At 37.0% G+C, this 21,474-nt stretch overlaps 2 protein-coding genes and 1 pseudogene across 6 annotated transcripts; all 3 read right to left on the reverse strand.

Annotated features, from left to right (window-relative positions):
- Positions 1 to 134: 134 nt before the first annotated feature.
- Positions 135 to 4,756, reverse strand: LOC121805985. 2 transcript variants are annotated; one of them, XM_042206047.1, is made up of 5 exons: positions 3,626 to 4,756; positions 2,295 to 3,354; positions 945 to 1,813; positions 636 to 692; positions 135 to 511 (listed from the first exon to the last, which is right to left on the reverse strand). In XM_042206047.1, the coding sequence occupies exons 2-5, from the start codon at positions 3,265 to 3,267 to the stop codon at positions 266 to 268; spliced, it is 2,145 nt and encodes a 714-aa protein (XP_042061981.1). In that variant the 5' UTR covers positions 3,268 to 3,354; positions 3,626 to 4,756; the 3' UTR covers positions 135 to 265. The 2 variants fall into 2 exon arrangements, with proteins under 2 accessions (XP_042061981.1, XP_042061979.1); XM_042206045.1 differs by having other exon boundaries at positions 2,295 to 3,429.
- A 37-nt stretch (positions 4,757 to 4,793) lies between these two features.
- Positions 4,794 to 5,711, reverse strand: LOC121805986 (annotated as a pseudogene).
- Positions 5,712 to 8,655: 2,944 nt separating this feature from the next.
- Positions 8,656 to 13,287, reverse strand: LOC121805988 (protein MLN51 homolog). 4 transcript variants are annotated; one of them, XM_042206051.1, is made up of 11 exons: positions 12,587 to 13,287; positions 11,912 to 12,020; positions 11,607 to 11,827; positions 10,793 to 11,523; positions 10,322 to 10,433; positions 10,019 to 10,144; positions 9,797 to 9,840; positions 9,662 to 9,707; positions 9,368 to 9,582; positions 9,081 to 9,140; positions 8,656 to 8,967 (listed from the first exon to the last, which is right to left on the reverse strand). In XM_042206051.1, exons 1-9 carry the CDS (start codon positions 13,027 to 13,029, stop codon positions 9,555 to 9,557), a joined length of 1,860 nt encoding a protein of 619 aa, XP_042061985.1. In that variant the 5' UTR covers positions 13,030 to 13,287; the 3' UTR covers positions 8,656 to 8,967; positions 9,081 to 9,140; positions 9,368 to 9,554. The 4 variants fall into 4 exon arrangements, with proteins under 4 accessions (XP_042061985.1, XP_042061984.1, XP_042061986.1 ...); XM_042206050.1 differs by having other exon boundaries at positions 9,081 to 9,167; XM_042206052.1 differs by having other exon boundaries at positions 9,081 to 9,250.
- Between the last annotated feature and the right edge of the window lie 8,187 nt (positions 13,288 to 21,474).

Below are 21,474 nucleotides of genomic sequence, written 5' to 3' on the forward strand. Positions count from 1 at the left end.
TTAATTTCTTTCTATGGTGCTTTATTTTATTTATGCTTCTATTTTATAATCTATCAACCTGTTGTACTGATTAATTGGTGAGACTATTTGAAGGAAGAATGACACCCTCACAAAGCAAGTGAAATTGCAAAGAATTTTAGGATGCATGAAAACTAACTAGTGATATGAAGAAATAGGTATGTTAGTATATCATTTGTGAAGCTAATAGCAGCAATGTGCTAAACAAGCCATTTCCAAAGTAGATTGAAAGTAGAAGAGTGAGATGCTACTTAATTCTCATGCACTTGTACAACACCTCACCGAATTTCTGAAACATATGCTTTTTCATGTACATCTTCTCAACCTTCTCTCTTCCCCTCATTCCCATTTCTTGCCTTGCTGATGGATTCTCAAGAAAGAATTCGAGGTTTCTTGCAAGAACCTGACAGCCCGGGCGCCCCAAAGGATGGAGTAGCCCCGTTACATTATGCTCGACAATCTCCCTTGTGCCTCCAGAATCCGTTCCCAGCACCTGCACCATTGAAAGAACACAGCTATTCAGTAATGAAAAGGAAAACTGTAAATAATGAAGAATATTTATAAACAATGATAGGTTTAGATCCAAATTAAGCACTAGAACAGGAAGAATGTCATACAGGAAGTCCGAATGCCATGGCCTCAATTGTTACCCTTCCAAATGTCTCTCCTATTCCCTGCAAAAGCATAACGTGCAGTTAATTCATAGGGCAACGATAAACATTAAACAAAAAAACGTGGCAATCAGTAAAGTTTAGCATCACAAGTGTACAGGCATGTAACATTATAACGGATTCCTGATGCTCATATATGGATATCATAATTGGGCATGCGAAATGGAATGGAACAATGTAGGGATCCATGTATAAACAGTATCTATTCAGATGACGAGGTCTAAAATCACGAATAAAGCAAGCAGCTATATTTACCTGAGAATTCATTACATAAACATCTGCTGCGGCATAAAGGGAGGCAACACGAGTTGTTGCTGGAGTCCACAGCACAGACTTTGACAAGTTTGAGTGTGTTGATAGGTACGTAAGAAGTGTTTTCACATAAGGTACTTTATTGCTTTTAGATCCAACTGAGCCAATGAGTACCTTAAGATTCTGTCCCTTCTTTTCAACGTTTTGGGACAACATTTTTCTCCTTCTAGTATCAAGTCTACCCTCGTTGGTGAAGATATGTGATGACCTTATTCTTTTCTTTATGGGCATGTCTGTGTTTGAAGAAGATTTACCGGAGAGCTTTGGTCCACTGTAAGATTTAATGTCCCTTTTCCGATTCTGAAGTAGAGCTCTTGAATAATAATCGTGATCCATTAGGATTGGATCTTTCAGGCCAGAACTGTTCAGCTGTTGGCCTTGGTCAATTACCAAGCGGGCCGACTCCATAAACAACAACTGACCCTTTCCAGGGTTGATACTGCTCAAGGTAACAGCCAACATATCATCATCAGTCAATCCCATTTCTTGTCTAACAGCGTTTCTCAATGACTGTCTCTTTTCTAGCATGTTTTGTGTAGTGAATGATGGAGTACTTAGCGAGCATGAGATGCCTGCTGCAAAGGCTAGCTCATCATTGACTGAGAGTGGCACCAATGCAGGCTTTTCTTTTAACTTGATCTTTTCTTCCTCACACCAGGCTAACCACTGCTTGGATTGTTGTTCGGAAAGAAAAATCAACTTCTTTACTCTGTTGAGCACATGCTTTGACCGATCAAAATACTCTCTTCTATTCTCCATGATCCACCACATAATTTGACTAGAACCGAGAACAGTACGCGACAGGTATTGTTCTGAGACCATATATGAGATAGGGAAGAGGTATTAGACATCTATTAATCAATATGTGAGACTATGTCACACGATTTCAAGAAAAGTAAAAAAAATGCAATCCGCACTAAAGATTCTTTGTCAAAGAGTATTTGGCTATTTTAGCGGATCTAAGGCTGGTTCAATCATAATTTATTCACTGATTAAACAAGTGAAAGATTGTGTGACAATTTCATTAGTATCTATTAAGCGCCAAACATCGCACACATAGCATCATATTTTGCAGCAAGCAGAAGTTATCTTGCATAGTTAAGCCTACCATGAAAAATGAGCAAATGATGAGAAATATCAAGAAGATATAGTTAAGCCTTCACATTCCACATGCATGTGAACAGCAAACTATCAGCATCTAGTTGCAGTATATCAAAAAGATATAGTTAAGGCAAGCAAAATTATGGAATGCTTCCATCTAAACTCTCAAATGCATCATAAGAGTATTCTGACCTATCCAGGATGAACAGACCGCAGAACCTGCGATTATGATATTTGCTTTCATGGCTATCTTGAAGCTCAGATCTGACTTGTCCTCGTGCACTTTAATTTTCCTTCGGTGTAATTCTGACATCAAGCTTCCTTTTTTGCTCAGAACTATAACTGATATCGTAGCTCCACAGCTCAGAAACTCAGTTGCCAGCTCCATCATTGCAAGAGGGGCTCCTGTCATGGTCAGCTCATGGAAGATCAACACAAACTTCCTCGACCAAACAAGACGTGCAAATGCACCCTTCCGGTCACAGGTGCCTGACCGCTTTTCAGGACTCCAGTCCAAAAGCGAATCCTCTACAGAGCCAAATGGACCAACAAGGAATCCATAAGTTGTATTCTTCTTGGGAATTTCTTCAATTGGTACATCAACTTCACTTTCTATATCTTGTGTCACAACCTTCAGTTTACTAGAGCCCCTCCTACGTGAACTATGTCCAGATCTCTTACTTCTCTTCTTCGAAGCCTTACCTTTATGCAATGAACTACCACTTCCCCTCTCAGCAAGATCGCCTTCCACATTCTCCAAACTTGAGTTACTCATCCCATTCATGGTCTTAAGTGCTCCAGCAGCAATCAAGTCCCTCCTGTTATTCCGCTGTGATCCAGGTTTTCCACCATTTATTTCACCTCCATAGCCACCACTGAAAAGATCTTCCTTATTATCTCCGTGCGCCCATCTCGACTGGAAATAGAATCCAGCATAAGCCCAAAGAGTGATCAAAAGCAGCCAAAGCACAATGCGGTTGCTTCTGAAGCAATAAGCAAAAATATGACCACCACTTCTGCCGCCCTCTCTTCTCGGAGTCCAACCAGAGCTCAACCTCCTAAAAGAAGGAGAGCCCCTCGGAGTCGACTTCCCTGAGGACGGCGACTTCAAACCGCCACCACCCGGTCTCAATGGAGACAACCTAACTATGTTGATATCCTCCATTAATCACTACACTATCACAGCTTCTAGATGCTCATGCAACAACATTTCATCAAAATGCAGAAGCTGCCCCAACCTCAAATCCTCAATCTGAAATACCAAGAAACAAAGCGAAAACTACTTATATGCTTTCCTAATCGATAATCTGCAATGCACAACACTAACCTGCAATAGAAAATCAAAATTTCCTCTAAGATCAAAATTCCCCTAATCTAATCATCTGAATCCATCTTAGTTAGAAAAACCAGAATTTTAAAAAAAAGGAACAAAAGCACAAATTCAACTACTCCGACCCAAAGAAATAGCATATCCAAGAAACCACAAAGAAAAAAAACAAATTCCAGAATCTCGGAAAACTCACGATGTTCCAACGGAAGAATGATTCCGGCGAGGAGCTGATAGCAGGTGAGAAGTGAAGTGCAGAAGATCGGAGAGCAAGAATCGGCGTTGAAGCTTTACAGGGTAGAAAGGAGAAAGGAGAAGAATATGAGAGGGCACCGACAATTGTAAATTCAGTATGCAGATGGAGTAAGTGTAAATGAGTGTAGTCTTTTTACTACTTTAGTACATCAACTACCATGGTAAATACTCAAATTCTTCTCTTCAGGTAAAACAAGCAAAGCAAGACTCATGAGAGAGAAAGTGACGAGAGAGAGAAAGACAGGTCACGTGACATGATTTGAAGATTGTGAGTCAGCTAGGATGATAGTTTTACAGACTAGATCTTCTACCAACTTTTCATTGGCTGTTGTGTTGATATATGTATTCTTTGATAGTACTATAATCGAATTGAATTGTCATAGTTGTAAAATTATGTCATTAAATATCAAGTCATACTAATATTAAAATTTAATCTAATATTTATTTGATCAAATTAAAGGATTGAGGAAACATTACTATTTTAATTTCAAAATTTTGTTTGGTTGATTAAATAATTAATTTTATTTTTAGATATATTCTAAATTATGATTATATATGTGTGTTGTGTGCCTATGCAATATGTATTTGATAGAGATATTCTATTTTACAATAGACTTTTTTTATATATTTTTAAATTGTAGAATTGAAAGAGTTTAAAATTGAAATTCAATTATAAATTTAAATATTTTTATAATAGCAATTATTAAAAATTGAATTAAAGACTTGAATCTCGAGGCCCAATTAATGTAATGGATAGCAAAACATTATTTGGAATAAGAGATTGAATCCCTTATGTTAAAGTGGGAAATATAACATTAAAATTACAATCCTGTTGATGTATAATGTACACTTGTGTTTTCCATTTGAAGACAGGCTAGGCTTTGTTTAGGTTAGTTAGTAATTGGACAGTGGTTTTGAGTAAAAGGTAGTAATAGTCAATTAAGTAAAATTAATCTATAGATTCAATGGTAATATGATCAAAAATTGACTTATAGTTAAAATTTCCGTGGTGGAGCCATTCCCTGTATCATTTCATTAGAGATTGAGAAATTCAATTAGAGATGAAGCAATTTGATAGTTGGAGGAAACAACAAAGGCTTAGTAAATCTAATTTCCCAGCCACCGCAGTTATTTGCTCCACCTCATCCGGTACCTGCTCACATCCCACACATCACACGTACACTTCCCCTGTTTATCAAATTACCAAATTCGAGTTAGTTTAAAATATGCAATCATCCGATTTTATTACTACCTGTGGGCCGAGTAGTAACTGAGAAACAATGCATGGGCCGAAATTGTAGAAGGATCTCTGCGCTCCAACACAATACTATGGGCAGTAACCCTAAATATGGATTTCAAAAGCCCAAACTTTCCACTCCACGGCCCAAGCCCCAAAACCACCGCCTCCGCCGCCCATCCACCAGAGCCACCGCCTCCGCCGCCTCTACGCTCTCTACTCTCCCAATAACCACCTCCACGGCCTTCGCCAGCAGCGTCTTAGTGAAGAGCTTCGGGTGCACCTGCGCCGTAGTCTCCGTCGTCCCGATAATTTTAGGGCTTTTCGCCGCCCCGTCGACCCAAGGCGGTAAAATTGGTGCGGGCCTCTTCGATCCGGACGGCGTCGCTTCGGCGATTGATAGGCTGAGGGTGGTGAGGTGGCGATATCCGTACGATTCCGCGCCGTTTAGCTCTTCGGCCAGTGAGCGGTGGAGATTGAAGCTGGCGCGTGCGAGGGAGGAGACGGGGCCGCCATCGCACCAGTCGAGGGCGAGGAATCCGCCGGCCTTGCCGGAGGCGGCGCAGGCGATTGAGGATTGCTCGACGACCGTGACTGCGGCACCTTTTTTGGCTAGAAAGTAGGCGGCGCAGACGCCGATGATTCCGCCGCCGCAGACGATTACTCTTTTCGGCGGATTTTGGGGATCCATGATTTGTGAGGAGGAGAGCTTAATCGGGTCGGGTATGGGTTGTCGGGCTTGGTTCCGGAAGAGAGACGAGGGGGGAAATGATGCCATATTTTAGATGTTTTTGAGCTGACACGTGTCGGCGAGCAGAAGTGAATAATATATTATATTTAGAGTATCCGCGCCATAGCCTAGCCACAAACTTCTTATGTCATATCATCAATATTAAAAACTCATTTTGTCATATTATCAAGACAAGCAACTGGACAAGCAATAGTCTAGCCATAGGCTAGCCACAATAAATAAAATTATAAAAATAATAATCACACAAAATACAGAATTCAACTTACGACACAGATACGAGAAAATGCAATAATTTTATTTAAATTAAAGAAGATACATTAAAAAATTTACATAATTAAAAAAAAATAACGTCGTGCAGTCCTCCGCGCCCACAACTCTTCAATTAAATCCTTTTTGAGTCGAAAATTAAATAAAAATAAATAAAAAATCGGTTGGCCGATCGGGAGCCTACAATGGCGGCCAGCCGATCGGCGAGGGCATCTGCCAGCGCTCGGGAATCGGCTTGCGCTCGCCGATTTGGAGCTGGCAGGCTGCAATGGTTCGGCGAGCGGACCGGCCAGCGCCGGGAATCGGCTAGCTTGTCCGCTCGCTGCCATTGTGGATGCTCTTATATGTAATGATTGTTGGTAACAAACTCTTTTAGAGCATCCACAATGGCGGCGAGTGGACCGGCCAGCGCCGGGCATCCACAATGGCGGCGAGCGGACCAGCTAGCCGATTCTCGGCGCTGGCCGGTCCGCTCGCCGAACCATTGCAGCAGGCGAGCGCCAAATCGGCGAGAAAAACGGTGAGCCCACGCCGATTCCCGGGCGTTGGCCGATGCGCTCGCGGATCGGCTGGCAGCCATTGCAGGCTCCTGATCGGCTAGCGATCGGCCAGCCTATTTTTTATTTTTTTTATTTAATTTTTGAAACACTATATATACGCGATTTGCACGTCATTTTCATTCGCACCACTTGTTGATCTTAATTTTTGTACAAGATCAACAACGTGAAATGAGTAACGCGGGTGTTAGTAGTGGTGGTAGTGGTGGGGATGCTGAGGAGTACGAACAACGACTGAACGAAGAGTTGGAGGCCTATACGTCCCATGAGATCAACCGGCTGATACAAAGGGCCTTGCAGCCGGCGGTACCTCGACCTCGACCCGTTCCACCGCCGAGCAGTGATTGAGCGGGATCACGTAGCTGCACATCAGCGGCTATATGAAGACTACTTCGCACCGGAGTCGCGGTTTAACGCCAACCTTTTCAAGCGGCGTTTTAGGATGAGCAGGGCCCTGTTTATGCGTATTGTTGACGCTTTGGAGCGTCGATATATGTGTTTCCGCTTCACGCACGATGTGGCTGGCAGACCCGGCTATACACCTATTCAAAAGTGCACTGCGGCAATCAGGCCGTTGGCCTACGGAGGCGCGGCAGACATGTGGGACGAGTACCTCCACATCGGTGAGACGACTGCCCTTGAATGTATGAAGTATTTCTGTCAGGACGTGGTTGAAATATTCCGTGAACAGTACCTTCGAAGCCCTACCCCCGAAGACTGCCAGGAGCTGATGCAGATGCACGGGGAGAAGCATGCGCAAGGATGTGGAGCGCGCATTTGGTGTGCTCCAGTCTCGATGGGCGGCAATTAGGGGTCCAACGCGTTTGTGGCACGTCGACTGCATTGCTGATATAATGTACGCCTGTATTATCATGCACAACATGATTGTCAAAGATGAAGGTGTACAACTGACTAGTTGGGCCAACGGCGATAATGAAGTCGGTCCAAGCCACGGCGTGGCCGCCCCCAACGTACGAAGTGGGGTACCTCACGATGAAGTCGGCCGCCTCCAAGCACATGCCGACATGCGCCAAGTGGAAGCTCATATATTCGACTCCAAAAGGATTTAATTGAAGAGTTGTGGGCGCGGAGGACTGCACTAGTTAGTTTTTTTTTAATTATGTAAATTTTTTTAATGTGCCTTTTTTTAATTTAAATAAAATTATTGTATTTTCCCGTATCTGTGTCATAAGCTGAATTCCGTATTTTGTGTGATTGTTATTTTTATAATTTTATTTATTGTGGCTAGCCTATTGCTTGTCCTCATGATGTGACAGGAGGAGTTTTTAGTGATGATGATGTGGCAGGAGGAGTTTGTGGCTAGGCTATGGCTGGCCTATTGCCTTTGTGGATGCTCTTATTTTGTCACAGTATACAAAGATGTGCTGTTAGAGCATCAACAGTGGCGCGGAATTCTCAAAAACACCTCATGTCACGTCATACGGACTTCCCACTGCACTGCCACGTCATAAGGGCTTCCCACTGCACAGTGGCAGACATCCCCAAGGACTTCCCGAATATATAGAAATTAAAACAAATTAATGCAATAAACGGGAATTCGGCGCGGACGTCCGTGGGAGTCAACGTAATGGCGGACGTCCGCACGCCCATCGCGACGGAATTCCGCGTAACGCCGTGGAACTGCGGTGTTTTCGGGGGAATTTCGTATCCGTGCATACCATGCACAATTGCGGACGTCCGCGGTGGAATTCCGCCGGGACGGGCACCATTGCTGATGCTCTTAGCAATATACTACTCCCTCCGTCCCATAAAAGATATCTCACTTTTTTTTAATTTATCCCACTAAAATGTCACATTTTTATTTTTAAAAAAATTTCCCTTTCACAATAATATAAATATTAATATTTTCTCTTTCCATCTAACATATAAAATAAAACTTCTCATGTCATCCTATAAGTATGACATTTTTTATAGAACGAAGAGAGTACTACTATATGGAGTATCTCATGTTACTCGTTACATGTTTTAAGAATTAGTAACAAGAATTCGTTTTATAGTGTAATGGGTGTAATCTAGTACTCTAGTTTCGTAAATATAGAGTCCATTTTATTCTAAATATAAAAAATAGTAAATGTAACTTAAATTGCAGATGTATTGAAATAGCAAAATGGGAGATTTATATCCCCAACAGATAAGAGTACAGCAACTTAACATCATCATGAAAAGTTTTGAAGGGATCCAATACCAAGAAATCAGTTTATTTTCAACCCAAGTACATATATTAACAGTGGCTCATAGGTGAAGAATAAAGTTCAATTCAAACCAAAATACCAGAAACTGCAAGACAACGAACCATTTGATTGGATATTTAGACAGAAAATAACGTCCACATAATAACGTAGTTTGATAAAGCAAGCAGCAGCGGCACAATAATACTTCTCATTCTTTATTTTTGAAAGCTCCATAACAATCTTCTTGCATGGTTCAGGTAAAGACTAATGCACAATAACCTGCATCACATAATTAAACTCATTTATTTGTCTGCATTGCATTCAAATACCAAGATCTCATCTCCCTTTTATATGGGTGTAGTTACAGCATAAAAAAATTAAGGAACTGCCACCTGTCAAGCTGCAGTGTTCTTCATCAAATTAAGGCAGCAGGATCAGGCGTTTTCAAGAACCTGGACAAGGATAGATGTGTTTTCAAACTGTCACGGTTAATAGCTTAGTTAGTCGAATAATCAGACTTTCTATTTCAGATAATGCTCCATTCCATTGCACTTCTTTTACCCTAGCAGCCAAGACAGATTAATGGGCAAACAAGATAACAACTCCAGGCTATCCAACAAGGAAGCAAAAGGGGAAAATGCAAGAAAGATTATTTAAAACTGTAACTTTAAGTCAATACCTAAAATATCTGAGAAAGTGCAGTACCCCAATGTACTCCAGATCAACGACTGGAGAAGACAATGGGCCTTGGAAGAATGCCTGCACCAAACGCACACCCAAACACTCTGCTACACCCAACAGATTGAAGGACTCTAAAGATTTTGGATTATATGCTTATTCCAAGACAACCAAGCCATCCAGCTACTTCACTGGTCAAACTTCATCTCCGTATATCTGCACATCAATGAATGTCAGGTTAGAAGCAAGATCATTAATTTAAAAACTACAGATGGCACAGACAAACCACACTTGCCTGCGAGGGTTCTTTTGCCTCTGCCCGAAATCATCATTTGCAGGATCTATACAGGGAACAAATAATTAGGTCCGCGAAAGGCATTTACAAGGAAGTGTACAGAGCTAGAGGAACAAAATGTTTGATGTGACATACCAGGCCTCTGTGAAGGACCTTTTGTTGCACTGCTATTCTCTTTGCTGCAATGAAATTATGAAGTTCACATGTAAGCTGTGCCATAATATGGATTTTTAACTTCATAAAAGGAGAAATAGTATTTTATAAGGCAAGTAAATAAAAGAATATGTGAGACTGGTGTTTCCAACAAGTAATTCCAAGTAACTAAAGATACAAAGATTTTACAGCTAAATTCTCTACCTTGAAGCAGCTTCTGTGGAAGATGCCTGCCCAGAAGGCCGAGCATTATATGAACCATCAACAGTTAAATATTGCGGACAATATGTTGCACCTAACGCTCCAGCAGCACCCGCTAAAACAGGAAGCCTGAAATATTTTGCAACAGAGTTAGGGATGAAAACTGTATAAGCAGAAAATAGGACATCTAGGTTGTTAGCTAAGAGAATCTATCCATATGCTGAAAGACAAACAAGATGGAATCATAGAGTCAACAGAAAACATCTACTTTGTACTTAGAGAACAGGATGATGCTAGAGGTATTACCAAGTCATTTCGGAACTCCCTAGACTGCCAAGTTGTGGTTGACCAACATATCCAGGAAAGGCCATGCCAACAGCAGGAACCCCAATAGGGTGCTGGCCTCCAAATTGCATGACTGTAAAATTTCACCAAAGAACAGGTGTAAGATCAAGTTAAAAATGATGGCACGAGATTTTAGGAGATGTTGTTTTGTGTGTTAAGTGGTGAGAGAAAATATAATTTTATAATTGATGTGAGAGGAAACTTTTTCCAAAAGAGGAAATGTGACATCTTTTGTGGGACAAACTAAAAAGGAAAGTGTGACATCTACTATGGGACGGAGGGAGTAGATAGCAATAAAATGGTTACATATAGCAAATTAATGTCATTACATAGAAGTCAGATAAAAACCCATTCTAAGAAACTTAACAAAAAAAAAAGAAACCATGTACTAACTGAATATATTTCCTTTGTCGTTATAGACAGGCATAATACCTGGTAAGAAAGCTGGGAAGTTTTGATCGCCGGGGCCACTGCCCATACTGGCAGAGGATCCCATAACCTGAGCTCCACCATATAGGAACGAGCCCTTAGTGCTGCCGGGAGCACTCCCTTTTCCTTTAGCAACCAATGCGGTCTTAGGCTGATTTAATTCAGAAGCAGATTCCACATCCCCAGATTCAGATGTATTTACAGAACCAGCAGCTTTAGGTGGAGAGAATGCTTGTGAATTACTGGGCACACGTTGCTTAAACTGCTGGGAAGAACCTTGCAGAGAAGACTGAGCACGAATTTGACCAGAATTCCTCTGAACATTTTGTTGCTGGTTAGGCAGTGGAACCCTGTCATGTTGGTTATTAGAGACAACTGGTTGGTAAGCCATCTGTGTGAAGGAACCTGGTCCTCTTACTTGGCCCCTTAACTGAGGTTGACCGATGGACTCCACTATATTTTTTCCTCGCATTGTAGCAGTAGACTGCGACATAGTAAAATTCCCACCCACCACTGGTTGCTGGCCACGATTAACTGTACTAGCATGGACATCCCTCTTAGGGGGTGCAGTGTTATCTTTTGTGGAAGAACCAGTAGGATAAAATGGAGGGGAAGCAATGTTCAAATTGGAGGCTACTTGTTTTCTAGGAACTACATCAGGTTTTGCATTAGATACAGGTTCACTACTCCTTCGAGAACTGACATGGGAATGCTTTTCAATTGATTTCCCAGGGCTACAAAAGAAAATATAGCAAAAATGAGAACAAAAACATCAAAAGAAAAATAAGGGAAGAGGGGAGAAGAGGGTTATACTCACTATTTGTTTTGTGTAGCTGGAGAGTCATTGTTGTTCTTAAAGGATGGTTGATATCTTCGAGGCCCTCGCCCCCTAACACCCTTGGGAGCACTGCCCTGATAATTATTATTATCTGTGCTGTTATTTGTGTATTCTTTGGGTCGGTTTACTTGTGCAAATCCAGTGTCTGTGGCTCTATTTCTATTGCGGCCCCTATGGCGTCCCCTAGCACCCCTTCTACCCTGCAAATCAATTCATATAAGGAATGCACTACAAAATTTTCCTCATAGAGACACAAACAAACTAGCAAATGTTGGCCTGTTCACCTGTTCATGATGCCTTTCCTGCATAGTCAGCTCTTCAAACTTATCGTGCCCCCATTTCCTATCATCTTGAGACTGAGACTCCCACAATTTTCTTCCTCCAAGGGTTCGCCTAATAACAATCAAACCTACATTAATAAGTGCATGATTTCTGAAAATACTTAAAAGGGTTGAGCATCAACATTATCTGAACAGCAGCATTAAACAAAGTGGAGAAAGATCATCATACGGATGAGGCAAAAGATAGTGGATTTTTTTAAAAGTTTGAATTGGAGAAAGGTCAGCATTAAACCTAAGCTGCAAATGAATATACTTCTTAAGCTTGAAATAAGGTTTTAAAATATGTAAATTAATACTGGACAGAGCATAGAACGTGAAGCAAAGAAGAACTGTAGTTATATTATAAATAACACAACTAGGTTTCAACTAAGAAGTAAAAAAACCTATCTAAAAATAACATCTTTACGTTTTCTTCTGTGCTTTCTACTGAATATAAGAAACTTATCCCTTCTCACCTATAAAACCAGTCAAGACAGAGAAAGCATGATTCAAAAGAAGTTCACAAAGCTCTCTCCACCAAAAATTATCAAACAAGCTTATATTTTTTCAACAGCTAAACATCCTAACTACTAGAATCAGTCCAATGTGATTAAAAAAACCCTATAATAATTCCAATACCTATTTCGCCCGCCAGCATTGTCTCGAAATCTGTCATCGTGCATGTAAAATGCCCCCGCAGTCGGCACAGAGAAGGGCTCTACTTCCTTCTTCTCTTCCTCATGCTCCCCATCACCAGCATTCTTATCCCCATCATTATTTTCACCTGCATCGACATTACCCTCAAAATTTCTTTCCCTCTCACTCTCACTCTCCTCTCTCTCCACCGCCACCACCTCCGCAACATCTTTACCTATATCCTCCTCATCCAAATCATAATCATCCAACTCCTCCTCATACTCCGCCACCGCACCTTCAGATTCCCCGTCCGACTCAATCCTCCGCGGCGGTTTCCCCCCTTGCTCCGCCTCTTCTTCGTCGTCGCTCGCCTCCCTCCGCCGCATCTTCAACGACAACTTCGCCTCCTCCGGATCGCTCTCGTACTCAACCTCCTCCGCCGCCATCACCAGTAACAAATTGAGTTCAACGTCAACACAGAATATGAACCGAGATTCAGAGCAGCAGTTACTACAAAACCTAGGGTTTGAAAGGGGTCAGAAAAATTCGAAAAACCCTTGATCCCACAATAAATTCGTCTAGAATTAATAGGATTTTGGATTTAAAAGCTTGAGGAAGAGTCAAATTTCACCAATCAATGATTAATTTAGAGACGGAGAAAGAGGCATTGACGGATGAGTTGGAAGTTCTTTACTCCAATTGAAAGCAACCAAAAACCTAATACAGATGGTAATTATCTAATTTTACAGGGTGTTTAGGGTAAATTACTCTTGATTTGGATGGATCCGAATCCAGATTTCAAGTCGACCCGACCCGACCCGACCCGATCCGATCCGATCCGATCCATTTAAAGCTACTGGGCTTCAAATTTGCCCTTAAAAATCCTCATTGTTTCAATAAAGAGTGAACCTAATTTGATAATCACAAGTAGAATTTAGAAGTGGACAATGGTATCGTTGAATTTTTACAAAATATTAATAAAGCATATACTCATTTACCACAAGAAATAGGTCATCGACAAAATCTCATAGTCGATATATTAGTAATGTATTTTTGACAGTAATGGATTTACTACCGATAGTTCGATCAATTAAATTTATATATTTTTATTTTCGAATAAAGTATCATAAAAGTATTTTACAAATTGAATAGTAGCATAACACAGGTGATTTGATGACGGAAGGTGGTCGCACTCAACGTTCACCAACAGTCAGTGACATATTTTCTATTTCATCTCCTGCTACATACACACAAACATGAGTGATGGACTCAATCGTCACTTATTATATTTGGGTGTATGTAGTAAGAAATAGAGTATGAAATGGCATAAGTGATCCCATTTGATGTATTACTAGTTCATATATTCCAAACAAATAGTTGAAATATAAATCCTGCAATTTAGACAAATAAAATTGCCATATTGATAAATCTTTTCATAATTCTATAGGTGGTGTACGCTATATTTAAAGTATTTGAAATTACAAGCTTCATATAATATTTCAAATCACAAAATTTAATATAAAAGAAAATGAAATGAAATGAAATGAAATGGTAGGAGTCTAATTTACTTTCAAGATCAAATAAAAAAATATATATGGAGTAATTTTTTTGAACAAGAGAATAGTTTAAATAGGTTTATTGAAAAAGAAGTCTATCAAATTTGTTTTCTAAATAAAAAAACGTTGTTTTATTAGAAAAAATTAAGCAAATTGAAATTTACTTTGAATGTCTTGTTATCCATTCCTTAACCAATGTCAAGAGTTAATATGTAACATGAGTGCAACTAAAATAGGTGAATCCCTTAATTTTTGAAATTGATGAAAAATGACAAATTGTCCTAATTATGTATATACAATGTAGGGGAGCATTGGGATGCATCCTTAATTAGAGTCACAACGTACATCCAATCTTGTGCTGTCACGTGACACGAAACATGCAATATTGTAAACACAAAAATGCAATATAAATTTGTGAAGTTGTAGATGGAGTTTTGCAAATTGCATTTTAGTTATAGGCAAATTGCATTTTATATTGTTAAGTTTTGCATTTTAACATAAATTGTCTACAATGCAAAATAAAATATATATACATGCAATCCGTCTTTATATAAAATGCAAATTAAACAGTCTATAAACTCAATAATAAAAAATGCAATATGTCTATAACTAAAATGCAATCTACCGAATCCATTTATAACTTCTACAAATGTATATTGCATTTTAGTGTTTACAATATTGCATGTTTCGTGCCACGTGGCAGCACAAGATTGGATGTACGAGATTGGATGTACGTTGTAACTTTAAAATTAGTTAGCATATTAGTATATCCCTACAATGTAAATTTATCATTGCTCTAAATTAAATTATGCCAGTAAAACCAATTAACAGTTTAACCTCTATCCATTACTCCCAATCTCGTTAAATAAATAAAAATAATAGCCTCTTAAATTAACTCTCAACCTATATTGCCACGTCATTTCACTTTCTTTTCTTCATCTATGCCCTTTCCTATTTCTCGAAATACATGAAGAACCATAAAAATAATCATTCACCACAAAAGAACATATATATTATCAACGGATCTACATTGTTAACGGTAGATTATTAATGGATGTTTGAACGGAAACAAAGTGTTAAATGTTAAATCATTGGCGGATTTACTAGCCAACTTTACTTTTTTATTTTCTCTTCAATATGGTCAAATCCTCTCTTTGTTGTGAACTTGACATTTGCTTGTTCGAATATTGAAGTTAGTTTCAAACAACTAAATTAATTATCTTGATATTTAAATCGATTGACAAAAGATTTGATTTATTTTGACACGATTACAGTTATTACATAGCTAATAAAATAAAGCAAATACACAAATTGGTTGGAGATTCTTAAGGAGAGAAGGAGATATAGAGGAAGTAATGGGATTGGGAGAAATTTATTTGACTAAAATTTGACTGCAGGAGGAGTAGGATAATTATTTAATATTTTGGCTTCTCAAAATTGGTCAACTAAAAAGAAATAAAGGCCAGAACAATAGAGATAAAATGATTGGCCCAAATATTTGATTTAGAGTATTGATTAAATTGTGGTATTTCATTTTTAGTACTTTGGTTTTATTCCAAGTACTCGTACGAACGCCCCAATTTTCCCATCGATGAATCTCGCCGACTACTTTCACCACACGACTAACCAACAACGATTCAACCATTTGATATTTCCAACATCAACCAATCAAAACAAGAATGATATTTTAATCAAGGTCTATCACTCGCTCGTTCTCAAAACAAAAATCTTAACTTAAAAAGATAGAAATAAAAGCGGGTATTACAACATAGTTGACATTATATGTGTGTAGTTGACATGAAGTATATATGTAGTTGACATTATATGTACGTAGTTGACAAGAGTTGGCTAGCTTGCCTATGCATTAAAAATGCATTTGCACCTTGCAACCCCTTTGCTTGTAGCAACTGCTGAAAGAAACTTGTGCGTACCCTGTGTATATTAGCATCAACACCTCAATCACAACTAGCCTATGCATACACTATATATTTCTCTCCAACATGTTCTTTTATGTAATAGTTGAATGCTTAATCTTCTTAATATTTGAATTATCATGACTCTCGTCCATTCTTATATATAGGCGTTTATTTTTTTGAGTTATTTACTACCTTTGCGTGTTCGAATATTTAAGTGAGAGTTTCAAACAACTGAAATGTGAATGCTACATAAATTGTTTTGATTTGGCTTCGCTGTTTCTCTAAATTCTACAGCTGCCAAACAATCAACCAATTAATAGAAATAATGTATACATGAATAATAAGTTTGAATTGTTGGGCATTTCATAGCGCACATTAATACTTTAATCAGTCCCATGTGTCTGTCTTGATATATATTAAAATCGATAAGTAAAAGATTTGATTTATTTTAAGACGTTTACAATATTTATATAGTTAGTACAAAGCAAACTCACAAATCTCGAAGGAAATGAGATAATAATAAGTACTCATACGTTTATTATATAAATGGGATACTAACAACTACTGGTGTCACACTTATTGAAGCAAGCCTCCACCTCCTTTACATCTGAATTTGATCATTTAATCCGACACGGATTTTAAGAAATATAATCTAATATGGGTTGATAAAATTAGTGAAATGCAAGTCCACCTTTTTTATATAATAAAATATGAATGAGAATTTATTAGTGACATATGAGGTCCAATGCCAAAAACGATAAAAATTAAATGTGACAAACTCTGTGAGAATGACGAAAATGGCAAAACATGACAACCTTGATATTAAAATCAGTAGTCGGTAAAACTTTAAAGATTTGATTATTTTGAACGTTTACAATTTTTATATAGATAATAATACAAAGCAAATTCACAAATCTTGAGGAAAATGGGATAATATTAATTACTCCACATCATTTACTAATGGGGATACTAACAACTACTGATGTCACACTCATTGAAGCAAGCCTCTACTTTAATAGCATCTGCATTTGAACATTTATAACACATATTAACATCTTCAAAAAAAACTATTCAAATTAACAAAGCCATGTAGAGACTACACATATACATCACAAAAAAAGATTTGTTACGGTTCATTTAAAATACTTAAAGCTTACAGCCACAAAATCATATACTCCCCAATAAATATGAAATAGTATTTGATTTCTGGCACGATAATTTATGTACTGTTGTTTTGTGATTTAATCAAGAGAGTAAAATAAGAAGGATGAAAAAGTAGAGATGATAATATTTTCATTTTAGTAAACGTTATGCTTTTAATGGGACAATCCAAAAAGAAAACATTTCATTTTTAATTGGACAGATGGTGTATATCGCAACGGCCGTTATTTGAAACACCCACAAGCACACTAAAGCTCGGAGCAAGAGCAAAAGGGTAATATTACCATTTTCGAACCCAGTGCAACGATCAATGGTACACTTGACGTTGCAATAGTTGGCGGGCTTGCCTATGCACTTGAAAATGCAATTTGTGATGCACTCGACATCCCCCGCGGGCTGGCAGCTTCCACTGCAACCGCTGTAGCAATGGTGGAAAGAAGCCTGTGTGTACCCGGCGCATATTAGCACCAACACCGCAATCACAACTACCCTGCGCATATTATAGCACTCCAACATCTTCTAATAACTAATAATTATGATGTTCTCTTATTGGGTGGTTAATCTTCTTAATATTTGAATTATTATGCCTCTCTTCCATCCTTATTTATAAGCGTTTATTTCTGGCCTTATAATTAAAACGGATAAGTGCCTCAATTAAACATTGGCTATTTTTTATAATGTCGAAAGGGAAATTTGATAATTTGGATATAATTTCTTAATCTTATAATGTGAGCAGTCATAACTATGTTTCATTTTGCTAATGCGGAACTAAATTTGATGACACGCCATTTAATCTCATTTACCAAATTTCATAGTACTTTATTTAATATTCAATGAATATAACAATGATTATTGTAAAAATGAATTTCAATTTGAATTAAATGAATGCATATAATTAATTTTAGTCTATTACCAGTAAATGAAATTACGTAAGCTCGGCCCATTAACTCATCATATAAATAAATAAATAAATTTGCCTCAATCCATTACTCTAACTCATTATATTGATTATTAGCTTAGCCTCTTAAATTAACTCTTGCCTCAACTTCTTATCCCCTCGAGTTTCTTTACTTCTTCACGCTTTGATAAAAATTTTTAATCTCTCTTCTCTTTCCTATCTATCCATATCTATATCTATATTCTATACAAATATAAGGAGAGAGTTTTGAGAGTATTTACAATAATGTCATTTTAAAGGGAAATTTATTTATTGGTTGGAACAAAAAAACAAAACATATTGGTCGATACAATTAAATGTAAGAATTTGGAAATGTAACTGATGTATCGCTCACATTTGGAAATGCAAGAATTTTTTCACTAATTTTTCCATCTTAAGTATTAGTAATTTATTTTATTTGATATGTTTATAGACACATTAGATTATGTTTCGGTATAGAACTTTTTGTTTTTAATGATTGATCTATTTGTAATAGAGATCCAAAGTGCTTTAATCATCATATCATATGTGTTCTTATTGATTTAGTTTTAAACTTATTCCGTTTTATATTTATAGTTTTTTAATATAAGAATACTATTTTTTTAATATTTACTACATTCTTGTAATAACATTTTTTTATTATTTTAACTAATAATAACAATATGAAATAGCATGATGAAAATAAATTGGATTGTGCATCGTCACGACGGTAACACTAGTAATTACATAGTAATCCTTAATACTAATAATTTAGTAATTCTAATAATTTGTTCTTTTGTTTGGACCACAAATTTTAAGTGGGTTGGACTCTTTGAATAAAAGATGACTTAGCCTAATTTAATGGTTTGGCTATAGTAATAAGTTATTAAGTCAGCCCATGTCAATTTGAGTAATTCTTTCGGCTTGAAGGAATTAAGTTATTCGGCTGTTTTAAAATTATTCTTGACTTATATTTAATTATTTTTTGGATAAAGATTAATTAATTATTAAGGATAAATTAAATTAATTACTTAGGTTTAAATTTCCTTGAATTAATTTTAAAATGCAAGCTTGCATAACTTGGTTCAATTAATTCCTCGAATTAATTTGATTAATTAACACTAAGAATTAAATTTCTAGTTTTAATTAGAGTGAGAGTTTATGAAAGAGAAGAAAGATAGGATGCATATCCTATGAGCATATCATTCGCTTTTATTTATTTCTCGAAGCTAAATATATTATTATCCTTTTATTGAAAAATATTCCTATCGCAATGAATTTAACTCCAAGTGGATTAATATTATTTAATGAATTTGAGACACATACAATGTGAATTTGACAAACGTTCTTGTTAGTCTAGGTGTTTCGGCTACTATATCTTTTTTTGGATTTTTGTTTTCGGCTTGTTTGTTTTTTTACTTGCTCACCAAATCTAATTGTGGTTTGAGCCTTTATTTTATTGAAAAAGAAAAAAAAAGATAGCACAAAGCAAACTCACAAATCTTAAAGGGACGTCGATATAAATAGAATTTTAATAGGAAATACATTTATATAAAGGAAACTAATAAGCAGTACAACTATTGCTGTCACACTTATTGACGCAATCCTCCACTTTATCGGCATCTGCATTTGATCGTTAAAACCACATATTAATATCTCTCAAAAAAATAAAATTATTTAAATTTACAAATCTATTTGGAGCACCATGAAATAAACCTAACATCACCTTTAAAACTTGATATGGTTCATTTGAAAAACTTAAACAAACCTATTATACATCACCAATAAATTTGATAGAGTTCATTTAAAAAAATGAAACTTACAACCTTAAAAAACACACACTACCAAAATATTTCTAGTCTTACCAAAAAAAAGTTTCTTCATACCGACCTCCAAATGACATCCTAAATCATAACTGATGAAATGAGGTGAATTTTATGTCTTTATGTTGGCAATCGAAACATAAAAATGAATATAATAATATCACATATCGGTGTACACAAAGAGCTTAATCCACTATATAAGTCTCATGGGTCTCTCCTCTTATCACCAATTGGTTTTAAGATGGAACCCTTGAATTTCTATCAGTTTATAAAAGTCACTTTTGCATAGGAAACGAATAACGCATCAAGTAAATATTTACACTCAACATTAAATACTCACACTAAAAAATACTAAAGCTCGGAGCAAGGGCAAAGAGGTAATCTCACAGTTTCCGAACCGAGAGCAACGATCAGCTGCGCACTGGACGTTGCAAGAGTTGGTTGACTTGCCTATGCACTTGAAAATGCATTTTGTGATGCACGATGTTAACTCTTTGCTCGCAGCCTCGCATTTTTCATAGCAATTACGGTAGCATTTGCCGAAAGAAGCATGTGCACACCCGGCACATATTAGCATCAACACCGCAATCACAGTTACCCTACGCATACTATTGCACTCCAACATCTTTCTTTGATCCTAATAATCCTCTCTTACTGGAGGCTTAATTTTCTTTATAATTAAATTCTTGTGACTGCATTCCATTCTTATTTATAGGCCTTTAGTTTCTGGCCAGCAAATCAATTGTTTTTATGGATAATTGCCTTAATTAAAATTGGCCATAATTTTATCAGGTCCGGTTTTGATGGCACTGCCATTTAATGATATCGTCTGTTACTAATTTATTCCTATTTTGACTTCCTCTAAAATTTTATGACACTGCCTTTAATTCATTTAAGCTTGTTGCTTAGTCTAATAAATTAACATTTTTTTATCCAACAGTCGTTTATAAGTTTAATGAAATTATTTATTATAATGAAATGAATTCCAGTCGATTTCTTAGCATCTCAAGGATATTAATTTCCAAAACTTAATATACCAAGATTTTATTATTATTGTATGTTTAATGTCATGTAAAAGAAGAAAAGAATAATTATCGAAATTTTATTTTGAGTAGTCAACAATAAATAATTTCATTGTATTTAAATTTTAACATGTTAATTGCTAAAACTAAATTAACTTAGATAGATAGGAGTATGACCATTACAAGAATAACATCTTTTTCTTTTATAATAAAATAGGCATGTTCAATATATTTCGACAATGTTATTTTCGACCACGATTCTCATGTCACATAGGTAGTATATATTCCCTCCATCTATAACTAATATTCATATTTTTCCAATTTTAAAATAGCCCATTGTACCAAAATATGAATAATAAATTTACGTATTTAACAATCATGGATTCGTGGCCTTAGATTGTCCCGTATTTTTGCAACAATTTATAACAAATGTTGAAAACCAAAACCAGCCAAACTCATAATCTTTGTTAGCAATTAACCCTATTTAACAATACATG

This window comes from Salvia splendens, chromosome 5, assembly GCF_004379255.2.
Source record: "Salvia splendens isolate huo1 chromosome 5, SspV2, whole genome shotgun sequence".
In the NCBI taxonomy this organism is placed as follows: Eukaryota; Viridiplantae; Streptophyta; class Magnoliopsida; order Lamiales; family Lamiaceae; genus Salvia; species Salvia splendens.

What these genes read in the sequence shown, in the direction of transcription:
- LOC121805985 (XM_042206047.1), bottom strand. Translation starts at nt 3,267, where the DNA reads ATGGAGGATATCAACATAGTTAGGTTGTCTCCATTGAGACCGGGTGGT. An exon ending in GGTCTGTTCATCCTGGATAG is followed by an intron (nt 1,814 to 2,294) that starts GTCAGAATACTC and finishes ATATGGTCTCAG; the next exon opens with AACAATACCTGTCGCGTACT. An exon ending in TTTATGTAATGAATTCTCAG is followed by an intron (nt 693 to 944) that starts GTAAATATAGCT and finishes ATGCTTTTGCAG; the next exon opens with GGAATAGGAGAGACATTTGG.
- LOC121805988 (XM_042206051.1), bottom strand. Translation starts at nt 13,029, where the DNA reads ATGGCGGCGGAGGAGGTTGAGTACGAGAGCGATCCGGAGGAGGCGAAG. An exon ending in GGGAGTTCCGAAATGACTTG is followed by an intron (nt 10,145 to 10,321) that starts GTAATACCTCTA and finishes AAAATATTTCAG; the next exon opens with GCTTCCTGTTTTAGCGGGTG. An exon ending in AGGCAAAAGAACCCTCGCAG is followed by an intron (nt 9,583 to 9,661) that starts GCAAGTGTGGTT and finishes ATTGATGTGCAG; the next exon opens with ATATACGGAGATGAAGTTTG.